Here is a 23,811-nt window from a genome sequence, read left to right as displayed (position 1 = left end):
AATTAAATTATTTTAAAATACTAAATTAAGCTTAATAGTGTTGTGTCTATTTCCGCTAGTAGCATTGCCTTAATTAAAAATCACATTTTTCTTTTTTCACATTGGTTTGAAGAAAGATTTCCTATACATGATATTTTGTTAGCTATGGATTTCATTGTAAATATGTTTTGTTATTAAATTATATTTTTCACCCTGTGCAATAGAAACAGTCGGTGGAATCAGCGGTGCAGTCTGAATCAGATTCGGAAATTTCAAACGGAATGGGGTGCTTTTCTGGTTGGTTTGTGCAGGAGCAGAAGCACGTAAACGATTCATAAACCCTCGTCCTATTTTTATGAGGTCGGAGTCTGACCCAAACATAAACAGATTCGCCGTATCTCCTTTGCAGCAAAACCCTAATTCAAATCACCGAAGCCTTCATAGCAATATTGCAGTTATGTGGACAAATGTTTTCAAAATCGTAAGTTTTTTACTTCTCACTTTTGTTAATATGATTTATTTTGTTTTACCTTTATCCGTTAGCTGATCTTTGTGCTGTGCTCACATCATGAATAAGTTTTAACTCGTTTTAGTACTAAAAGTATTGCAAATTATCACATAATCCCTCTTTTTAGTGAACCCATGTAATTTTATTCTAGACATGTTGTATATGTTTGCAGCGGGACGCTTTAACACGACCAGTTTTTATTTTAGCTCATTTTTTTTCCCTATTTGATCCAATAATGCAGTCGTGGTTTTTCCAATAAGTATAACAATGGTTGACTGGAGAATCTTTTGACCGTAACTGGAAAGAATCTTTGTGCTGAAACGTAAAGTTTACATGCTTTGGCCTCCTTCTACAACGGATGGCCAGTATCAGTATCTGCCTGCACAGGCTTATAATTATGTTGATGTTGCTTGGATTAGTGAATCACCTGATCCAAAACTCGACTTATATATTGGATTTTATTTTCCTTTGATCACCATGAGTAAAACAAGATGAAAAGGCTCTTCTGGATGCAGGGATAACTAATTTTGTGTATGTTTAATTTCTCAATTTTATCAATCAGTGGCATGGATGTATATCTGCCTCAGGTTTAGCACCTTTTCCATAAAATAACCAAGTTAAAACTTGTTTCTTTTGTGAGAAAGATGTCAAATAATAATAAAAGAACCTGCTGGTCTAATCAGAAATCTCAAGATCAAATCTTTCATTTCCAAGAATAACATCAATATTATAACTGGGAACTAATGGTTACAACTCAAAATGTGCTTTGGATAACTTTTACCGTAAAATATATCCCTAGCTGCTTCACTTCTTTTATGAATTGCTTCCATGTCTTCTTATGTGTGTATATATTGTTGGAAAATTGTACAGGGAAGTTTGCATCAGATATCATGGTTCCAGTTTCATCCTCATGAACCTGACCTAAACCCTCTACCTGACAAAAGGTTAGATCGAATTCATTTTCTTTGGATTTGGTTCCTTGGTTTAATAATATTGAGGCTGCCTTCTGTTTGAACAGTGTAAAAGTGGACCAAAAGGATGCCGCAAATTTACTGGTGCTTTCATCACATCTACAGCTGCAGAAGGAGGGATTTCTCAGCACATGGACCAATTCCTTTGTTGGACCTTGGGATCCATCCCAGGGCTTGCATAATCCAGGTAGTGTGTTTATATAAACATTTTTACACTTTCCAATAACATAAACCCGAGAGATAAAAATTATAGGATTGACATTGAATTCCATTTAAAACAGAAAAAAACATGCTAGTAGATTGCTGACTTAGTGCTTTTGTGATCATTTGCAAGTTTGTGTCTTTTTACAAGTGGGATGGAAATGGTTACCTATTTTCTAGTTACCTAACACTTTGTTTGGAGTGGGAGTAAAAATAAGAACAAAAGGATAAAAGGAAAGACAGTTTTCTCTCAGTGTTTTGCGCTCCACAACACCATTTTGGTGACGAGTGTGTGGACAAATGAGACAATTGGTGATGCCATGAATGGCAAGGAATGATTTAAAAGATCTAAACTCACCACCCCAGTTAGTTTGAATACTTTTAATTTTAGTATCAAAATGCAGTTCAACATGATATTAAAAGTTTGGAAAACAGAATAGGTTTCAGATTTTAATTTAAGAGGGTAAAGCCACGTAGACCTAGAAAAGGCATTGACAAAGGATACATAGTACAGGTAACTAGCAGTAGAGGGGACATGGGATGGTCCCTACAAGTCACTAAAATTAATTGAAGTGGTTGTTTGTAAACAGTGGTAGAAGTGGATGAAGGTAAACAATGAGACTTGCCAACACAACAAGATGAACAAGAAGCCCAAGTTTTTATTATAAAAAGGAACATTACATTGACTCATTACAAGTTTTAATACACTGACATTAGGATGGCCTAATTTAGAATGCCATAAAGTGAGAGACATAAGGGAGATGGAACAGTTGTGGAACACAACAACAAGAGTGTTGGTGGACAAAGCGGTAGAAGGATTGTATTAGAGAGGAGCATAATAGTTGTGAATTTGAAGATCGGAGAAGGAATATAAGCCATCAACTCCACCAAATCCTTGGAGAAGGATTTCATGGTTGGCTTGAGATGTGACAGTATAATTGTGAGGAAAAAAATTCAAAATAAACACCATTATCAAGAGTAAATTGACGAACACTAAGGAAATTTTTGGTGATAGATGGAGCAAGTAGTAAATAATGAAGATTGAAAGTAAAAGATAAGTGGGTAGGATGACAAAGAAGTCGAGCAAATGCAAGAACATTCAAACCTTCACAATTGTCAACATAGATGTGATCATGACCATACAAAATGTTTAAACTACTGAATATTTTGGGAGTAACCAGTAACATGAAAAGAGGCTCTAAAATCAAGGATCCGAGAAATGGTGTTCTAGGAGTGGAGGAAGAAGCGAGCATGGCGGAGGCAGACCAGGGAGGGGCAGTGACCAGAGTAGGAGTCTCTGAAGACAGAGGAGTGGTGGATGTGGGAGGAAGGTGCATAGGTTGATTGGTGGCTGAATCATAGAGGGCTAGTGTTATCGGATGACGAAAAAATATCGGAGATGCCAAAAATCCTTTATAAATTTATTACGATATTCATTACAGATTATAGTGGAAACATTTGTTCAAAAGAAATATAATATATACATTATTAAAAAAATACAGAAATATAATTGTTATGCAAAAGTAATGATATTATGTCTAGAAATTCAAATATAGAAGTGAAGAAGGAAAGAAAAATTTAAGAACATGGTGGCATTTCACAAAAAATAAAAACAGACATGCAATCAGCCAACGGCTGCGACGATTGGCAATGACAACTGACGTGGTGCGTGGTGGTGAGTGGGGCAAGGGGCATTGGGTTGAAGGAGAAGAAGTTTAGGTGTTATTTGAATATTAGGTTAAATATAAAGATTTTATTGGGCCATAAATGACCCAATTTCTATCTAAGTTGTTATTTGGGCTTTAAACCCAATAGAACACACAAAAAAAAGAACTAATCTCTTGTGCCTAAACTAGGGTCTTTTCACAAGCGCTTGAAGAGTCTTCTTCTCCCTGTCGTTGTTGCCTCAACTTGGTTTCCTTCTCCGCCTTTTCTCCCATAGCCATTTTGCATCCACTATCCGTTATCCAAAAAGCGGCCGTCATGGGCCGCCATGAAAAACCCGCATTGCCATCGCCATGTTGTGGCGGCAAAAGCTAGAATTGCCATTGATTTCCAGCATGGTATCGTCATCACCAATTTTCGATAACACAGGAGAAAACCAAGGATTCATGTGGTTTAAAAGAGGGATCAACATGGAAGTGGCAAACATTAACATTGTGAGCATATTTGAGGCAAATCAGGAATTGGAAATTTGCAAAGAGACCACCACGACCGACATTACGACCATGGAATTGTTGAGCACCACCACAAACAAAGAAGGAGGAAGAATTGTTGCATTAAGGGGATGGATGATCTTGAGAACTAGAGTAATGGGATGGAGCAAAAACTGAGGAGTAATTGAGGGAAGGAAGAATTGGGGATTTCTAGTGTCTTTGAGTGTCGACATTACGACCATGGAATTGTTGAGCACCACAATAAACAGAGAAGGAGGTAGAATTGTTGCATTAAGGGGAGGGATGATCTAGAAAACCAGAGTAATGGGATGGAGCAAAAATTGAGGAGTAATTGAGGGAAGGAAGAATTAGGGATTTCTGGTGTCTTTGGGTGCAGGCTTCATGAGCAAGAACAAGAGCCTACACCTTAGTAATGGTAGGAGTTTCAAATTTACTTTCAATCACTGAAATGACAACAACATAGTCTGGCGGAAGACCCTTAAGAATAGCATCAATATATTCAGCGGGTTGAACAAGACAACCAATGCCAGCCAGTTCATCAACAATGGACTTGATTCGACTTAAGAAGTCGTGCATGGACTTGTTGTCAAGAGACTACTTTCGAAGATAAGTACGAAGTTGATGCACACAGGCTTTGGTTTGAGTAAAGAAACTTTCATGAATATGCTTCCATACTTGATAGGAGTGAACAACACCAAGAACACGAGATAAAACTTTCTTGGGGAGGGTAGATTGCAACTAGCAAGCAAAATTTGATCCTGGACTTCCCATTTCTCATAAGAAGGATTAACTGTTCCATATTCACGATCACCATCATTAAGGAAACAAGTAGGTATGATGAGATTGACGACAAACCGATGGAGTTTTTGAGCGTTGATGATAGGTTCAAGTTGTTGCTTCCAATGAAGGTAGTTAGAGTCATCAAGTTTTTTGACAACAGAGGTTGGAAAAAACTGGGACGGAGATGGGAGGGAATAGGAATTGTGATTGGCCATTGTGGATCATCAGCCAACTCTTGATATCATATTAGAGTTTGGACGAGAAAGATGAAAAGAATATGTGAAGGCACTAATATGCAGTTGCGTAGCTATTTAACATTTGTACTGTATATTATTGTTAAGAAAAACCGTACTTTGAGTTCTGTTCTGCCAGCAGAACTTATAGAAAACAAAGATGTGTTACAGGGCAGTTACTTAAGGTTACAAACCAGTGTAACTTCCGAGAATTACATATAATTTAGAAAATAAAATAGACAAAGCCCTGATAGGATAGGACAATTAAATCAAACAGCTAATATATAACACTAATGAAGGATAATAATAGATTTACATGGTTGTTAATTTTGTAGAAAGTCGAGAGGGACAAAAATATGTAATCATGTTAAATATTTAACTGACATTTAAACCTTTGCAATGTAACAAATATAGAATAAGGATATACATGTCATTTTGCTACTTTTCTTCCGTTTCTGTTTTCTTTCCTATCATGAGGTGAGAATAATTATAGATTTACATGGTTGTTATTTTGGTAGAAAGTCGAGAGGGAAAACATATGTAATCATGTTAAATACTTAACTGACATTTAAACCTTTGCAATGTAACAAATATAAAATAAGGATATACATGTCATTTTGCTACTTTTCTTCCGTCTGTTTTCTTTCCTATCATGAGGTGAGAATAATTAACACAAAATCAACCGTTATTTTTTTTAATGCTTTTGAGCTTTCCAAACATTCAACTTTTTAATTCTTCCAAATGATTGCAAAATTTCTTCCTTCTATATTTAACAAGCAGACGAAAAGATTAAGCTGTGGCTTTTTCTTCCGGGGCGTCATTCATCTGTTGTCGAGACTGCTCAGCCGGCAGTATCCAGATTAAGAGGTATCATGTTGAACTGAACCCTTTTGATGGTTATATACTTTCCCTTTAAAGGTTATTGGATGGTGTTTTTCTTACTTGTGTTTACTGGTTATATGTTTACATGGGATTTTGTTTATATTCAAGTTGTTGCTTCTGGACTTTGGTTGGCTCCTGGCGATTCAGAAGAGGTTGCAGCTGCTCTCTCTCAAGCTTTGAGGAGTTGTATAGAAAGGTTTTTTCTTTTCTCTCAATACCTGAAAGTGAATTTAATATTGATGTCACATCTGCCATTTTATCTTATTGAATTTGGCAGGGCTTTGCTTGGGTTATGTTACATGAGATTTGGAGATGTATTTTCAAAGTTTCATCAATTTCAAAGTGAAGAACTGTTCAGGTATGTTCTTGCTATATTTAGATTTGTTGTAATATAACCTAGTCCAGTCACTGCCATTGGAGGCTATTATTCTTGTATTCTTATACAGATCATTTAGTTAACTAGCTTTTGTGTAATATGTAAATATAAATAGGATATTTTGTAACCACAAAAGTCGTTTACACTTCATTAAAATCTTCAGTTTCTATCAAATATTTGTCAATTGTCAATTTGTCAATCTTCATCTCTTAGAACACAAATTGAGAACCTACTCATATGTTGCTTTCTGTGGTTTTCCATTGATCCCAAACTAAAGCCTTTAGGAAGACCTGTTATGATATTTAGACTAAGACCACGGTCCATCCTAATGATATTAGGAAGACCATTGTTTCCAACATTATTTTTGGGATGTTGGACATGTAGGAGCATTTCAGTAAGCCTGATCTTGCTACTCTCACGCTCACTAATAATGCCGAGCAACATGTTGACCAATACAGCAATTTTTCATAGTTCTTGCTCTTCTTGATCTTCCACTTGGGCTTGATTTAGTTTATAATTTGATACTGCTTGGCTCCACTATTTTTGTCTATGATATTGTTTGTGAACAGCTGTTGGGCACTTGCACTTCTTTACTACTGATGCCTTTATACTCTTACTAGAAAGAATTAATATAAAAGAAAGAAGATTGTCATTCAATTGATTCATTTGAAACAGTACATAAGTCTCTATTTATAGAACTCTAACCCTAAAGTAATAATTACAAGGAGATCTCTAGAATCTTCTATTAGCTTCAGGTTAGCTTCTAGTAATATATTTAATATTCTTCCAACTTCTAGTAATGCATTTAAGATCCTTCTTACAACAATCCCAATCAATCTGGTGAATGGATATCTATCATTCCCAGCTTACATGTGAGATCATGAAATCGTTTAGTGGGAAGACCTTTTCTAAACAAATCTGCTAGTTGAAGCCTAGATGGGACATAGGAAGTAGTGATAAGACCACTGTCCAATTTCTCTTTAATAAAGTATCGGTCTATAACTATGTGTTTGGTCCTTTCATTCTGAATTGGATTGTGAGCAATGCTAATAGCTGACTTATTATCACAATAAAGGATTATAGGTTCTTCACATGCCATTTTAAGATCATTTAGAATAATTTTCAGCCATAACAATTCACACACCCCTTGTGCCATAGCTCGAAACTCAGCCTTTGCACTAGACCTTGCAACAACATTTTGTTTCTTACTTCTTCAAGTCACGAAATTTCCACCCAAAAACATGCAATATCCTGTAGTAGATCTCCTATCCATGACAGTCCCTGCATAATCTGCATCAGTACACACTTCCATTTTAAATTTTTCATTTCTCTGGAACAATAATCCCCTCCCTGGACTTGTCTTCAAATATTGAAGGATTTTGTTTAGAGCTTGTAAATGTCTCTCCTTTGGATCATGCATGAATTGAGTGACGACACTCACAGCATAGGCTATATCCGATTTAGTGTGAGCTAAGTAAATATGCTTCCCAACAAGTCTTTGATATTGGCCTTTATGCACATGAGAACTGCCTTCATCCCTCCCAATTTTATGGTTTTGTTCTATAGGAACTTCAATGGTCTTGCAATCAATCATACCTGTTTCTTTGAGAAGATCAAGAACATACTTTCTTTGGGAGATAAAGATGCCTTTCTTCGACTAAGCTACTTCTATCCAAGAAAGTACTTCAACTTTCCTAGATCTTTCATATCAAATTGGGCAGCAAGCTTTTCTTTCAAGATTTGTTTCTCATGTTCATCATCTCCAACAATCATGTCATCAACATAGACTAAGAGTAGTGTAAGTTTACCTTTTTAGGAATGCTTGATGAACAAGGTATGGTCACCCTGACTTTGTCAATACCCCATGGAGATCATAACATGAGGGAGTCGACCAAATCAAGCACGGGGTGACTGCTTGAGTCCATACAAAGCTTTCTTCAACCTACATTCTTTATTCCCTTCTTCAATAGGCCTAAAACCTGGGGGAATTTCCATAGACTTCTTCATCTAATTGTCCATGCAAGAAAGCATTTTTCACATCAAATTGTTGTAATTCCCAACCAAAGCACACAACCAATAAAAGAATGATTCTAACTGTATTCATCTTTGCCACTGGAGCAAATGTCTCCTCATAGTCAACACCATAAGTCTGAGTAAATCCTTTAGCTACTAACCTTGCTTTGTAACATTCTAATGTACCATCAGATTTATACTTTACATTATAAACCCATCTGCATCCTATTGCCTTTAGCTACTAACCCACCAAAGCTGGTTAACTGGACAATGTAATTTGTATGTAATGTGTATAATCTAGCATGTTAAATGACTGTGACCATTCTATCTTTTATTTATATATTTTATAATTTGAATTTGCTATTGCACATTTCTGATACTTCCAGAAGAGGACAGCCTGCAGTTGAGTTTGCCTTTGCTGCAACTGAGGAAGCCATCTTCATACATGTCATAGTGTCTTCAAAGTAAGATGGTGTTATTTCTCTTTTTTTCAATATTTTATCTAATATTGGAATATTAGGTATTTTCCCTTTGTTTCAGGCATATCCGGATTCTTACGACAAGTGATTTGGAAAAAGTATTAAAACATTCGATGGAGTCTACATGTAGACTTCCAGGTTGGCATGCTCTGTGCACATAGAATTTTGTTGGTTGAAAGTCATTTCTAAGGGTTCCTAGCAATATGAAAACTTCATCTTCGTTTTCTGGTTGGCTTTCCTTGACACCATTTTATTTTACTTGTACATTTTTGTTGTAGTGATTGTTTCTCCTCATGGAATGCGTGGCAGTTTGACTGGTTGTTCTCCAAGTGATCTTGTCAAGCAAAGTTATTTCAGGTCCCTTTCATTCCCTTTCATATAGACATTTGATATATCAAGATATCACCCATGACGGAATTTTTTTTTTCTTTGTATTTCTAATAGCAGTTCTACCAAATTTAGGGTGTCCAATGGAATTATAGGTCTACCATATAATGTTTCCCAGGGTGTTGGTTGCCAGCTGAGGGGGCAAAATTGTTATGTTGAAGTGAGTCTGGGCTTCTCAAGATCTGGAACTGACAACTCTTTGCTGCCAAACAAAATTAGTGCCAGGAATTTACCCACACTTCATGTTGCTGAGTCCCCTATTACGGGACGAAGTGATCACAAGGGATCAGCAGAACACTTGTCAGATTATGAGAAAACATTTCTGTATTCAGCTGAGGCAGTGCTCGTGCCAGTTTTACAAACATCATTAGCGAGGTCTTCCTTGAGAAGGTATTTATGCTTCTATGTTATCTTACTTTATGTTCCCACTTTCTTTGATTAAGTGTAGCTGGTTTCCCTACTTTATTGTTATTACTATAATAAATCAATGATTAATTTAAAGAAAAAGTTTATCTCGCAAAGTGTAAGGAAATTTGAAAATAAGGGATTATGCACATAAAAATGAAAGGAATATTAAAACAAGAAAAAAATGTGAGTGAGGCAAAATTGCCCGATCCCTGCATTCTTGACTTCCAATGGAGGCTAATCTCTCTGAATCATATCCAAATCAGCTACATAGAAAACAATTCTACTCAACATTACTGCTGTTATGCACGTGATATGTGAACCAAATAGTAGATTATAATGAACAAGAGTGATTAATTTCTCATGATGGTGTGGTTCACTATCATGATATTTAGCAACATTACTCTGTTTCCAATTGAATAGCAGTAGGGAGCATTGTGTTCCATATATGTAACCTCTATGTATGTAATCTCTGTTTTGAACTATTTTATATGTTTTCAGTGTCCTCCTTTGTTTTTGGTACAGTACAATAATCTTTACTTGTTTTCATTTTTACTCATCTATTTTTGTGCACATATTTTTACTCTATTAACTGGTTTCACCCAAACCGTAGTTAATGCTGTCACTTTAGCTGCAACAAATTTATTTTTCTCACATGACTATGATGTGTTTATTGTGATTGTCCTGTCATATGAGCCATTATACTTCAATTCATAAAAGAGGCAGGCTCTGACTTATCTTTAATGTGAAACATACAGATTTTGGCTGCAGAATTGGATGGGACCATCTCTTCCCAGTTCCTCTTCCTTTATTCACTGGTTTGTGTTCTCTCTATCACTCTTTGCATGTATGCACGTTTTTGCCTGACATGTTTCTTGATTCTTACGTCTTTGATTTTATAAAGTTTAGTTGTGAATCCTGTGCTACTTCTGTCTTCTACTGATGGCTGTCTAGCATACAGTCACTAGGCAGCCAATTACTTTTTTTAAAAAAAGTCACAGATGTTGTTCTTTCTGCAATTTTTATTATTAGTACTTCCATTATTTTCTACTTTAATTTTTTTCAAACAAAAACAAAATGTTGTCAATAGGTTTTTTCATCAACTTTATCTCTCTTCTATTCATCTTCGAAACCTTTTCCTTATAATTTATTGGTTAATTTCTTTAGAACATAAATATGTTTGAGTACAATTGTTCTGGTTTAGTTAAAGCCTTAAATTTTTCTTCTGCCTTCTGCAGTGCTGGTAATGAGGATTGTTGTGAAGATCCTTGGATTGAAATCAATGGAGCCCGTATGCAAAATAGTTATGATAGTAGTAGCAATAGCAATAGTAGCAGTATTAGTAGCTTAAGTGCCAGTTCTAGTGATAGTGATTACAAGACTACAGGTCCAAGTGAACTGGAGGCAGATGCTGATTCTTTAACTTGTAGACAGTCTATGGTGTCTTCTGCTGATCAACTGGATAGTGATGGCCCCAAATTGGTATTTCATTATTTATATTTGAAATTATAATTGAATTTTTATTTTACTATAGAAGAAAGATTTTCAAGATGAGGAAAAGAAGATCATGAAGAACTTATAAGATATTTGATCTTCCAGAAAGAAAAAAAGAGAAGAAAACCAGTTTAACGTAGCTATCCAATTACTATGCATATCTGCGAGGGACCTCTTAAAAGTCATGCATTAAAGAAGAGCACATTGCTGAATCTTATCCCATGTATCAGCATCCATAAATATGTGAACACCAACCTAACCAAATGAATCAGACAATAGCATACACCTAAATGTATTGTATTAGATGCATGGCTTAGAAATACTGGTCAGTGCAGTTACCATGCCCTTAGGTCCTTGACATGATACACATGCACTAGAACATTTATTTTAAATTCAATTGCAAAACGCAAGTGTTGCAGTACCCTTGCAACATAGTGATAGACATGCTTCTCTCTCCATTGCCTAACTAAATACATTTTTAGAACATGTAATGAAATATATTAATTTGCAGTATTTTTCTTAAAAATATGAAAATGTTCTTTCACAATATTTCATGCACTCTTATTTCTCTGCAGGGCTCTAAGAGGTCTCGAACAGGGGTGACAGAGTCATTAAGTACAGCCACAAACATTCCGGTGCAAGATACTTACATGTCTGATTTTGGTTCTGTTGAAGTGAACAATTCAGCTATTACAGGAGTAGGAAATGAGCCTATTGGGTCTTACTGGGACTGGGATGATGACGATAGGGGCACGGAAATGGATATTCAAGCCCTTTTATCAGAATTTGGTGATTTTGGTGACTTCTTTGAAAACGATGTCTTGCCTTTTGGAGAGGTATCTGAATGTTAATACTGCAATTTACAGAGGATTTCTGGTTTTGATTTCCACTTTTTTCTGCTCTAATCCTTAGTTTTACTGTGAGCCATTGGGTTGTGACTACCATTACTAAACAGGTGCATTACACATTTAAACACTTCAATTGTAAATTAGACATCCAAATAGGTCATGTGCTACTCCTCTATAATTATGCATTTTGTTTGTTCTAGCAGTTTGTATATTGGAACGGTACAAATAAAATAGATACAGTACACACTACACTTTTTGATTTGTATGCCTTACAACAATATGGATCTCCTCGAATATGAAGAGGTTTTGAAGATCCTTATTGCATTAATGGAGTTGTTTAGTTTGTTCTATCTTCTATTGTCTTTGTTTCAGAGTGTAAGGTGTTTTCCTATTTTATTATGCCTGGTCTTGTCTTTCTTACATGTGTCTGTGAGTCATGTCATGAATTTTGTTTGGTTTTGTAGAATTGTATATGTTCTGAATGTATTGTGTGTATAATGTAGACCACACAATATGTATTTATATTATTGAATAGAATCAATTACAATAAAGACACTTAATAATTAGGAATCAATCACTCTAATTTACGAGATTATGTAACGGTTGATTTCTTAGAAATCTGTAACAACTGATTATATTCTAACACTCTCGCTCAAGTTGGAGCATATATGTCATATGCACCAAGCTTGTTACAAATGTACTCAATCCGAGGGCCTCTAAGGGACTTTGTGAATACGTTAACCAACTGATTGATAGAGTTGACAAAATCAATAGTGATTTCACCAAAGACACGTTTCTCGAACAAAGTGACAATCAATTCCAATGTGTTTGGTTCTTTCATGGAAGATTGGGTTTGATGCAATGTGAAGTGCAACTTGATTGTCACAAATAAGCTTTGTTTCATGGATGTCCCCTACTTTTAGTTGTAGTAATAGTTGCCTAAGCCACGTAAGCTCACAAGTGGCTGCTGCCATAGCACGATATTCTGCACTAGATCTAGCAACTATATTTTGTTTTTTGCTTCTCTATGAGATAAGGTTTCCTCTGATAAGAACAACATTAATAGCAAAAAGAACAAAGTAATTTTAGGTGCAAGTGTGCTTGCTTATGGAGAATAAATTTAAATTAAAAGGACACCTGAGAATATAAAAGACAAAATCTAGGGTAAGATTAGAAGAATGTTGTGTTTGACTAATGCCATGAACTTTTATTTGAGAGCCATATGCCATGGTAATAGAAGGTAAAGAATTCAAATAAATAGACTTGTTACCAGACATATGGAACGAACATTGGTAGAAGTAACTGTAGAGGGGGTACTTGATTGTGAGCTTTCGGAATCCATGGGAAAAGTACCTGAAATGGACTAAAACGGGTACTGTTCACCCAGAAAAAAAATGAAGAGAAAAAATTAAGATCGAATATATGTTCTGAATGTATTGTGTGTATAATGTAAACCAGACAATATGCATTTATACTATTGAATAGAATCAATTACAATAAAAACACTTAATAACTATGAATCAATCATCCTAATTTACGAGATTATGTAAAGGTTGATTTCCTATAAATATGTAACAGCTGATTATATTCTAAGAGGTTTATATCTTGATGATTCTTTTTTAAATTAAAATTTTGATGTTAGATTTGTTTGATTGTATAGATTGTATACTTTTCCGGTGTTTACTCATAATATTTTTTTAACTGCTGAGTACTTCAAATTTATATGCTCCCCTCTTTATTTAGTATTCTTGTTCTTTTTCTTTGCTTCTTAGTCTTATATCCCAGTTTCTTAATCTGTGATAATTTTTCTGACAGCCCCCAGGAACAGCAGAATCTCAGGCACTTATGTTTTCTTCCCCAGATTATGGAGATGTCAACAGCAGTCCAGGTGGTGTGATAGATGTTCCAGATCAAATGCTTTTACCTGTTGGGTTTCCTTCCTTTGAGAGCTTTAACCCCCCTCCTTCAACATCCGTAGAGGAATTTCTTAACAAAAGTCAAGATAACTTCAATTACTCTATGTCCTTGGGTCCGTCCAATCATTCTCAGATGTTGTATACAAGGGAGTTTGATCATATAATGAAAGCTGAAGCAATGATGACATTTGCTCCTGAATTTGGTGCTGTTGAGACCCCTACCTGTGAGCTATCTACAACATTATTCAGAAGCCCATATTTTCCAAAATGTCGTAAAGCAGAGAGTTCAAATTCAAGTTCAAACAATTACTTATATGGTGCAGCACCACCCTCTTCTCCTTGCAATGAAGGATCGGAAGGGAAGAATGGAATGTCTGTCAACACAAAAACAGGGGCTGGAAAACATGATTCTAGTACAAGTCTCTTCTCAAAACATTACTACACATTTGTGGAAAGTAGGGAAGAAAAAAATGATAAAAGTCTTGTCGTATGTAATGATGATAGCATTACTAAATCTGACGGGATACTGCCACTCTCAAACATTGGTTCTAATGCTATTGTCAAGTCTTCCCTTAGGAAGACAGCTGAAGGCACCCATGAACCAGAGCATGTTCTTCTATCTGCAAAAACTTTGTTGGCTACTGATATCACATGTGTTATGTTGCAAGCTTCCGTGTGCAGATTACGTCATACTCTCTTATCTTCTGGTAACCTAATGCCCGGTTTCAGTAGGTCAACCGGGGTTTCATTTTTGAATCAGCTTCCTAGTGACCCAAATACAGCAACAGACAATATATCTGCCAAGTATGATGTGAAGAAGAAAGAAAATATACCCATTCGAATTGCAGGTGATATTGATGGAGGAATGCTTGATGGTCACCTGAATGCCCCTGTTGGTGTTTGGCGCACATTAGGATCTTCAAAAGTTATAAAATCTTCAAATTCACCTAACATGGAAATTGGTCCTTCTTTTTCTCACAGTTCTTTCAACGAAGAAGGTATTCTTTCATATGGTCAAAGGAAACCGCTTCAGGAGCTCCTTGATGGGATTGCTTTGCTTGTCCAACAAGCTATTTCCTTTGTTGATCTGGCCTTGGATGCAGATTGTGGTGATGGTCCGTATGGTTTACTTGCAATGCAAGAACAGTGGAGGCGTGGATTCTGTTGTGGCCCTTCCATGGTTCATGCTGGCTGTGGGGGAACTCTTGCCTCTTCTCATTCGCTGGACATTGCTGGCTTGGAGTTAGTGGATCCACTTTCTGCCGATGTAAGCTTTTACCGTTGTTAGCATTAGAGATAGAGCCTAAAATAAGTACTTGAAGGTGGCAATCTTCACCTACAAATTGAATTTGAGGGATTGAGTTAAGTATAAACCCACATTCTAGTATCATAGACTATCCTAAATCCATTAAAACAGTTACCAATCATATCATCCACGTACCAACCCCCATAGTGTTGGGTGTGAGGGGGAGATTCGAGAAAATTCCCCTATCATGCATTAGAGATAAATCTTAAAAAAACTGCGTAAGTGTGAGCAATTTCACTTTACATACCAGTTTAGAATTGAGTTTGACTTAAACTCACATTTTTATTTACACGTAACCTTTTTACTGTATTATTCATGTATTAATTATAGTATTACTATAATATTTGTGGTATTAATAATAGTATTACTGTAATATTTATGGTATTAATAATAGTATTGGTTGTTATTAGTATTAGAAAGATAATTAAAAATCACTACTTCCTTGAGATACATAATACATGGACCTCAGCTAAACACACCAAACTACTTGAAAGTAGTAATCATTAAATGCTTCTATTTCTAACGAGATAAGATGTTGATCCTCTTATGAAATATATGATCTGAGTTTTGTTTTCTGTTTTTATATTGACTCCTTCACGTAATATTGTCACTAATATAGTTTTATGAGTTTGTTTTATATTTTTTGTAATCTCGTGGGGTTGCTTATTTTAAAACTTTAGGCTAATAATGGTCAATGGGGTTATTAATTGTTTTTATATTGACTCCTTCACATAATATTCTTAATAATCTAGTTTTATGAGTTTGTTTTATTTTTTGTTGTAATCTCGTGGGGTTGCTTATTTTAAAACGTTAGGCTAATAATGGTCAATGGGGTTATTAATTGATTTCTGCTCCATTTTTTATACTTATATCCAGTGTTTTAAATTCTCAGGTTCATGCATCCACTGTCATCAGTTTGCTGCAGTCTGACATAAAAACAGCTTTGAAATCTGCTTTTTCTAATTTGGAAGGGCCATTATCTATAACTGACTGGTGCAAAGGATGCAATCCATTGGTTGATACCGGAAGCATAGTTGATGGAGTCTCTGTTGAATCGACCAATAATGAATGTAGAGATTCTTCAGAACCAATGAGTCCATCCCAATCATCTGTTGGTGGATCTTCCAGTATTAAGGGTAGAAGTTTGCGTTTACATTAGTGATGGGAGTTTTTTGTTCATGATGCTAATACAATTTGGTTGGTAGTGCAGTTTCCAACATGATGGATGGTGCTAAGGTGGATGAGATTTCTCAAAGGAGACCTGGCCAGGATTTATGCAGTACAGAGTCAGAGCAGCAAACATTTTCCCGACTTAAACCTACTCTTATTGCTCTTCCATTTCCTTCTATACTTGTAGGGTAGGTATTCATTTTGTCATTTGGGCTTAAAGAGGAGTAAGTTAATACATGACTGCCTGGGGTTCGAGCCTTTTTATAGTATTTGAGTTTTTGATTCAGTTAGTTGAGTATTAATCCCTATAATTACGGGATATGTTTTTTGTATTTAATTATGTATAAAATAGACATTGATTGATCTCTCTTGGTATTTGGCCGTAAACAATTTCAGTTCTTTATTTTCAAGTGCTAAAAATAACCCATTAGATTAATCACGTACTTATTTTCTGGTATATTGTCCGTGTTATATTGCACATGATAAGATATATCTGGTACTGTAAAGTTTGGTATTTAGTTAACCACTGATACGTAGCATGTCTAATAGGTATCAGGATGATTGGCTCAAGACATCAGCAAACTCCTTGCAGCATTGGGAAAAAGCTCCTCTAGAGCCCTATGCTCTACAGAAACCTGTAAGTTCATTATCACTAATTGCTGCTGTTATTAATGTAACCTTCTCTACCACATATCCTGACTTATTTACCCAATGGGTATGAGCTTAAGAACATTCTTTCATTAATATCGTGATATGAATTGTTGGTTGTAGATTACGTATCATGTGGTATGCCCTGACATTGATCCCCTTACTTCTGCTGCTGCTGATTTTTTTCAACAACTAGGAACAGGTAAATAGTGGTAATTATGATTCAATTTATCTATGAAGACTATTTGATGATGTTTACAAATTGCATATTTGATACATATTATGGTATATCTTGGTTTTAACATTTTTTTGTATTTTATCAAATTAATTATCATGTATTAATGACGGTAAAAAGGGTGGAAGAAAATATGAAGAAACCAGAGTTGGATGTAGTGGCTATTTGAAGTGCTTTGAGGATTACTTGATTCTGGTCTTTTCTGTTTGTTGTTATAATTGAATGTAACTGTAGCTGATTGCTGTATCAGAGCTTCTCTGCTTCTAGATTTTTATGCATTGTGACTGCTGTTTAAGTTTCACCCTTCACTCTGGTTTTTTGTGTTGGTTTGTTCTATAGTCTTATTTTTCTTTTATTCTTTTCAGTGTACGAGACATGCAAGCTGGGTACTCATTCACCTCAAGGCTTAGGGAATCAGATGGAGATAGAGTCTTCAAAGTTGTCATCTTGTGGTTTTGTTTTACTTGACTGCCCCCAATCAATGAAGATTGAGAGCAGTAATGCATCTCTTGTTGGTTCAGTAAGTGATTATTTTTTATCGTTATCAAATGGCTGGGACCTGACTAGTTATCTCAAGTCTCTTTCTAAGGCACTTAGAGGTTTGAAAATTGGCTCGTGCTTTTCTACAAACCCCAGCGAAGGAAGTAACAGTTCGTGCTTGGTAAGTGCCTTGTTTATTGGCAAATTGTAGATTGAATGGTTATGTTCTCTAAGAGCTAATCAGTCCAAATTATGATGAGGTTTTAACAACTTGGTTGTTTGAAGCATTAATGGCATGGCACTGTTCGTTACAGAACATAGTTTTGTTATAGCATATTTCTCTAATTTGTACTGTAGATCTATGTGCATTGGTGCTTTTTGATCTCATCTTTACCCCATAACATTTAGGTAATCTATGTGGTGTGCCCATTTCCTGATCCCACTGCAATTTTGCAAACTGTAATTGAATCTTCTGTTGCGATTGGATCTGTAGTCCAACAGTTGGATAGAGAGAGGAAATCTTGCTTGCATAGTCAGGTTGTGAAGGCATTAAGTGGCTTGGCTGCTGTCGATGAGGCTTCTCCATCTAATGTTCTTGTGCTTTCAGGGTTTAGTATTCCAAAATTGGTCTTGCAGATTGTGACTGTGGATGCCATTTTCAGAGTCACTAGCCCATCTGTTAGCGAACTTGTCATTTTAAAAGAGACTGCATTTACTGTGTACTGCAAAGCTCGTCGAATTTCACGTGGAATCTCTAGTGATTTTTCTCAGTCTGCATTTTCTGGTAGATCTCATTCTGTTTTGACGCAGCTGCCTTCTCCCATCTCTGGGATGTGGAAAGATTGTGTTGGTCCTCGAATGGCAGGACATTCTCTTCCAAGAGAGGGTGACATAGATGCTAGCTTGAGGCCTGGTACGTGGGATAATTCTTGGCAGCCAACAAGGACTGGGGGGCTAAGCTGTGATCCAAGTAGAACTGGGGATATTTTCCTCCTTGATGAAATTCGTTACATGTTTGAACCCCTTTTTATTCTGGCAGAACCAGGTTCTCTTGAAAGTGGTATTTCAGTCATTGGTAGTCCCACTTCAGAATCTTCCAAGGCACTGGTAGATGACAGTAGTGGTAACTATGTACAGAGTACAAGTACAGCAGGAAGTGTGGAGTCTGCTTCAAGCACTGATGGATCTGGGTCTGATCCGAAGAGTCCTCCAAGCCTACATTGTTGCTATGGATGGACAGAGGACTGGCGTTGGCTTGTATGCATTTGGACAGATTCGAGGGGAGAATTGCTAGACTGTAACATTTTCCCCTTTGGTGGAATAAGCAGTAGGCAGGATACAAAGGGACTGCAGTGCCTATTTGTTCAAATTCTTCAGCAAGGTTGTCTGATAATTCAATCTTGTGACCCTGGCCTTGCAAGGCCTCGAGATTTTGTGATAGCACGCATTGGAGGGTTTTATGAGCTCGAGTATCTTGGTAAGGTTTCTGCCTCTGCCTCTTATCCTGTGGGTTATGTTATATGCACATCAGATTTTGGGCATGGCTTATCCACAAAATGTCATTGCAATGGCATAATTTAGACATCTAGAGTGTGAGGTTTCGTAAGAGTTTATAGTGAATAAAAAATATATTAAAATACCTATAAATAACATAATAATTCAATATTATATGATGCTGTAAAACAAAATAATAGTAATAAAAAGTAAATAAAACATTAAATATAATGTAATAGATTAAACAGTAGCACTATGAAAATATTATAAACTATTTTGAGTATAATATATGACGTGATAAACTAAATGATAATAAAAACTGAATATAATATAATAAATTAAACAATAACAGTAATAAAAATATAATAAACTAAATAATAATAGCAATAAAAAGAAATTCACAATACTGGCTATTCCTGTGTGCTATACCATTATTATGTTTTTTTAGCTGGCTACTTTTCTTTATGGGATTTAAAACAGCAAGTTGTTTGTTGGCATATATTTACATTCATCAAAAGTAAATTAGCTTTATATATACGCCACTTTAGATTGCTACTTTTCCATTTGCATCTTATGTCAACCTCTATACATGCATTGTTACCTTGATTTTGTTTTTTTTCAAACAGAATGGCAGAAAGCCATTTATTCAGTTGGTGTATCTGAGATGAAGAGATGGCCTCTGCAATTGCGGAAATCTATGTCTGATGGGTTGTCTGCAACGAGTAATGGTTCTTCTTTGCAACAACAAGACATGAGTTTGATCCCAGAACGAACTCTTCCTTCCTCGCCTAGTCCCTTGTACAGCCCCCATACCAAATCCACTGGTTTTATGAAAGGCAATTTAGGGCAACCTACTGCAAGAAAACAGCTTATGGGTGGACATTCCATGGTTGACAATTCAAGGGGTTTGCTTCATTGGGCACAAAGCATTAGTTTTGTTGCAGTTTCCATGGACCATACATTACAGCTAGTTCACCCAGCAGATTCCTCCACTCCTGGTGAGTTTTCTGTACTAGAATTATTTCAATTTCTATTTTGTTAAATTGCATTCATGAGAGTTGTTCTGATGGATGATGAGTACGTGCACCAGAATAGATGATATGAGAAAATGAAAGAAAATATAGGAGAGAAAGGTGATACTAGATTCCGAAAATTTTGCAACACAAGTTGAAATTCTGCTTGTGATAAATGTTACAGTTGGTTAAGGAAATACGGAGGTATATATTTATACAAGCTTATATCAACTGTCAGTTAACTGATAGCTGTCGCGGCCTGACAAAACCATCAGAAACCTTTACACACTAAAAAACACGCACATAAACGTCTGATAATAATTTCATCATTAATGGAAAGGGTTTGGATAGGGTATTATAGTATTTGTCGCAATACTCATTTGTAAACATACCTCTCCACAGGCCCAATCTTGCAGGATAACAAATTTAGTGTCAATGTCTGTGTCTTCTTAATAATACCTCGATACCCTTACCTAGATCTAGTAACCCACACTATAGCTGTGTGAAAGTGTTATGTCATATCCTAATTATAAAGTACAAGTGGAAACTCATGTCCTTGACCGCGTGTGTCCACTGTTATGTCATAATTAAAATATATATATATATATATATACAATTAAAACATTAAACATTATATTAATTAATAAAATAAAACATAAGCAGTTACAAAATGTATCTACAAAAGTAGCGGTTACTAAAAATCCTTATTATTAATGGTTAGGTAATTTTTTTACAAACAATAAAATAAATAAGATGAGTTGCATTCATAGGGGTAACATAATATATTCACTAAAATAGTAGTTACAAGAATAATATTCTTTATTAATAATTATAGATGACCATAAAAATATTTAGTTAGATTCATTCCTAACATAATAAAATAATGAAACATGAGTCTAACCTTGTCTAATAATTTTAAATTCTTTGACCTCTCAACTTGGTAGAGATTGGTGTTAATAATTTTAGGAGAACAAAATTCTTTACTTTTGTACATTATTCCAAATTACATTAGAAATTACAGAGTATGCTAGGAGACATCCTACCCATCCTGATTACAAAATGAATATAAAGATAGCGTAGAAAACAAAGGAGAATAGAATCAAACCAGATTTGAATATGGAATGTTGATTTATCTTAACTAACTAAATAAATCGTCTTCTAGAATCCTTTTTTGAAATTTAAATTTAAAATAAAAATGCGTACAACTGTCAACAGGTACATAGTTGTCCAACTTGCTTATACAGAGTTCAAAATTTGTTCTAAGAAAACCTCTTGTAAGAATGTACTCAACTTGCTACGAAGTAGGAACCAGTGATATGTATGTTCGCCTTCCCTTTCTTAAAATGTCTATCAATTTCGACATTGTTGCTCTGAAAATGTAGAACAATGTTCGGAGAAATACTAATTGTTGCCTTGTTATCATTTTACAACTTCGTGGGAAGAGTGGTAAGAAGTTTTAACTCTTAGTGAATTCCTTTTAGCCATAAATTTCACTAACTATTTATGCCATTACCCTATATTTTAACTTCTGTGTTACTGGCCACATTTTGTTTTGCCTCAACAAGTAACCAAATTTCCCTGAACAAAGTACAATAGCCAGATGTTGACTTTTGGTCAGGCATGGATCTAGTGGTCGGCACCCGTGAACTCTTCAATTTTAATATAAGCCTTGTTGCCCCATTTTCTCAAAAAGAAGTCCCCTGCTCCGAGAACTTTTTATTAGTTAAAAATTCTGTAATCTTCCTCAAGATGTTCATACGGTGAGCTCAATATGATTCACTAGCCTTCCTCGTAATCTTTGGTATTTAGTGGTATCTACTAGATCACGCTTGTCTTTACTTCCAAGCTTTTTATTAGGATTTATACTCTATAGGAGTTTCTGCGTGCCTGAAACCCATCATCTCAAAATCTTTGAGAAGATCTAAAATATACTCACTATGACACAACCATTCCTTTCTTTGATCTTGCAAACTCCATCCCCAAAATTTAAGTACTTGAGGCCTTCAATCTCAAACTCAAATTCAAGGAAAGCATTCAACTAATTATTTTGTCCAAATCATCTTAGGTAATCCTAACGGTGTCCGCGTAAACAATAAGCACTACTATTTTTCATCCAAAAGAATGTTTTATAAACTGTGGTCTCTTTGACATTGAACATAACTTTGGTATAGCTACACATTCATCACAATGATTGCATTTTTTAAAGTCATTGCACCAATACACCAAAAACCTGTTTTGGCAATAAAGGAAATTCAGATTAGTATTCTTCCTCATGATTCTCAACTTAGGATTTCTGGATAAAAGTTATAATTGTAGATATATTGGCATCGGAAAATGAAATCAGTATTTCGCAAAGCTACTAAGATACACAATTTCTTTTGTAATGCTAGCTAATAATTGAATATTCATAATTAAGTAACTAATGTAAGTGTTGTAGCAAAAACTATTTGGAGGGGGAACTAAAAGGAGTGGTGGTTTGTCTATTGCAGGTTACATCGAAGGTTTCACTCCAGTGAAGTCTCTTGGTTCTACGTCTTCTGCATACATTCTAATTCCTTCTCCCAGCATGCGATTTCTTCCTCCAACAGTTTTTCAACTCCCCACGTGCCTCACAGCAGAGTCACCACCACTGGCTCATCTTCTTCACAGCAAGGGTTCTGCTCTTCCTCTCTCTGCTGGATTTGTGGTTTCAAAAGCAGTACCTTCCATGAGGAAGGATTACAGAAGCAACCTAAAGGAAGAATGGCCCTCTATACTTTCAGTGAGCCTCATTGACTACTATGGAGGTACTAACATCCCCCAAGAGAAAGTTGTCCGAGGAATTAACAAGCAAGTTGGTAGAAGTTTAAGCTGGGAAGCTAAAGATTTTGAAATTGAGACCCACTTGGTTCTGGAGTCTATTGCAGCAGAGCTTCATGCCTTGTCTTGGATGACAGTGAGCCCCGCATACTTAGAGCGGCGAACTGCGCTTCCCTTCCACTGTGACATGGTTCTAAGACTAAGAAGACTTCTTCACTTTGCCGATAAAGAGCTCACCAAGCAGTCAGAGAAATCTTGACTACGCGTTATGTACAATGATGGTGAAAAGTGCTCATTGGTTAGAGAGGAAAGAGAACCAAACTGAGCTGAGTAGACTGTATCATACTAGATCCACTGTGATTATATGTAAATTAAGTGTAGAGGCTGATGTGTTCCAGGAAGAAATAGATTCAGAAATCGTTGGGAATGTACATGAGCTTTTCTAGAACAACTGATTTTAACACAGATTAGCATGATTGATAGAAACTGTTGATTGTAGCATAGAATACCATATTCTCTATCTTTTTAGTCTTTGGGTCTCCGAAATTTCATGTCCTTTGTAATTAGATATTGTAAAACAATAATGTGACGGTAACTAATTTTATGTTTGGCATTGGTTTGCTAGATATAATTAATTAATTCGTGGACTGACTAATATGAATCCTTGTGATGAACAGCCTTTTATATATATATATATATATATATATATATATATGGCTTTTGTCTCAGAACTATTAGTCATGCTACAAATTGATAGCGACATTGATTTCAAAAGGTTTGATAATGGCTATACATTCTTCTTGGGAACGTGACTAAACTGTTTACGTGCCATGCGAAGACCTTTCCACACCACTTTAGCAAGGTTCAATGGATTCGTTCTTACGTGAAACAATGACCTAAAACTGAAAGAGCAATTATAATGAATGATTCCAATGCCATTAAAGAATTTATAGAATGTGTCTTATTATATTTAGCTTTAGTATCTATTATATTTAAAAGAAAGGGGTTTCTTTTGGC

At 35.6% G+C, this 23,811-nt stretch overlaps 1 protein-coding gene across 2 annotated transcripts; it reads left to right on the top strand.

Annotated features, from left to right (window-relative positions):
- Positions 1-169: 169 nt before the first annotated feature.
- GCT (RNA polymerase II transcription mediator) lies at positions 170-23,407 on the top strand. Of its 2 annotated transcripts, none has more exons than XM_085676130.1 (22): positions 170-460; positions 1,358-1,431; positions 1,506-1,645; positions 5,630-5,716; positions 5,840-5,927; positions 6,009-6,089; positions 8,507-8,584; positions 8,661-8,737; positions 8,878-8,956; positions 9,047-9,376; positions 10,150-10,209; positions 10,630-10,873; positions 11,461-11,721; positions 13,549-14,916; positions 15,848-16,091; positions 16,166-16,313; positions 16,675-16,762; positions 16,897-16,975; positions 17,374-17,669; positions 17,897-18,965; positions 19,609-19,980; positions 22,485-23,407. In XM_085676130.1, the coding sequence occupies exons 1-22, from the start codon at positions 335-337 to the stop codon at positions 23,051-23,053; spliced, it is 5,958 nt and encodes a 1,985-aa protein (XP_085532256.1). In that variant the 5' UTR covers positions 170-334; the 3' UTR covers positions 23,054-23,407. The 2 variants fall into 2 exon arrangements, with proteins under 2 accessions (XP_085532256.1, XP_027928254.2); XM_028072453.2 differs by having other exon boundaries at positions 9,044-9,376.
- The last annotated feature ends 404 nt before the right edge of the window (positions 23,408-23,811 follow it).

The sequence above is a fragment of the Vigna unguiculata genome, chromosome 1 (assembly GCF_037176805.1).
Source record: "Vigna unguiculata cultivar grain cowpea cultivar isolate G323 ecotype 2 chromosome 1, ASM3717680v1, whole genome shotgun sequence".
Taxonomy (NCBI): domain Eukaryota; kingdom Viridiplantae; phylum Streptophyta; class Magnoliopsida; order Fabales; family Fabaceae; genus Vigna; species Vigna unguiculata.
Note: the sequence above shows the minus strand (reverse complement) of the source record. Positions and strands in the feature narration are given on the sequence as shown.

Excerpts from the sequence above, each read along its gene's own strand:
- GCT (XM_028072453.2), top strand. The coding sequence starts at position 335 with ATGAGGTCGGAGTCTGACCCAAACATAAACAGATTCGCCGTATCTCCT. Across the intron at positions 5,717-5,839 it reads GGCAGTATCCAGATTAAGAG|TTGTTGCTTCTGGACTTTGG; the intron begins GTATCATGTTGA and ends TTTATATTCAAG. Across the intron at positions 16,314-16,674 it reads TTTCCTTCTATACTTGTAGG|GTATCAGGATGATTGGCTCA; the intron begins GTAGGTATTCAT and ends CATGTCTAATAG.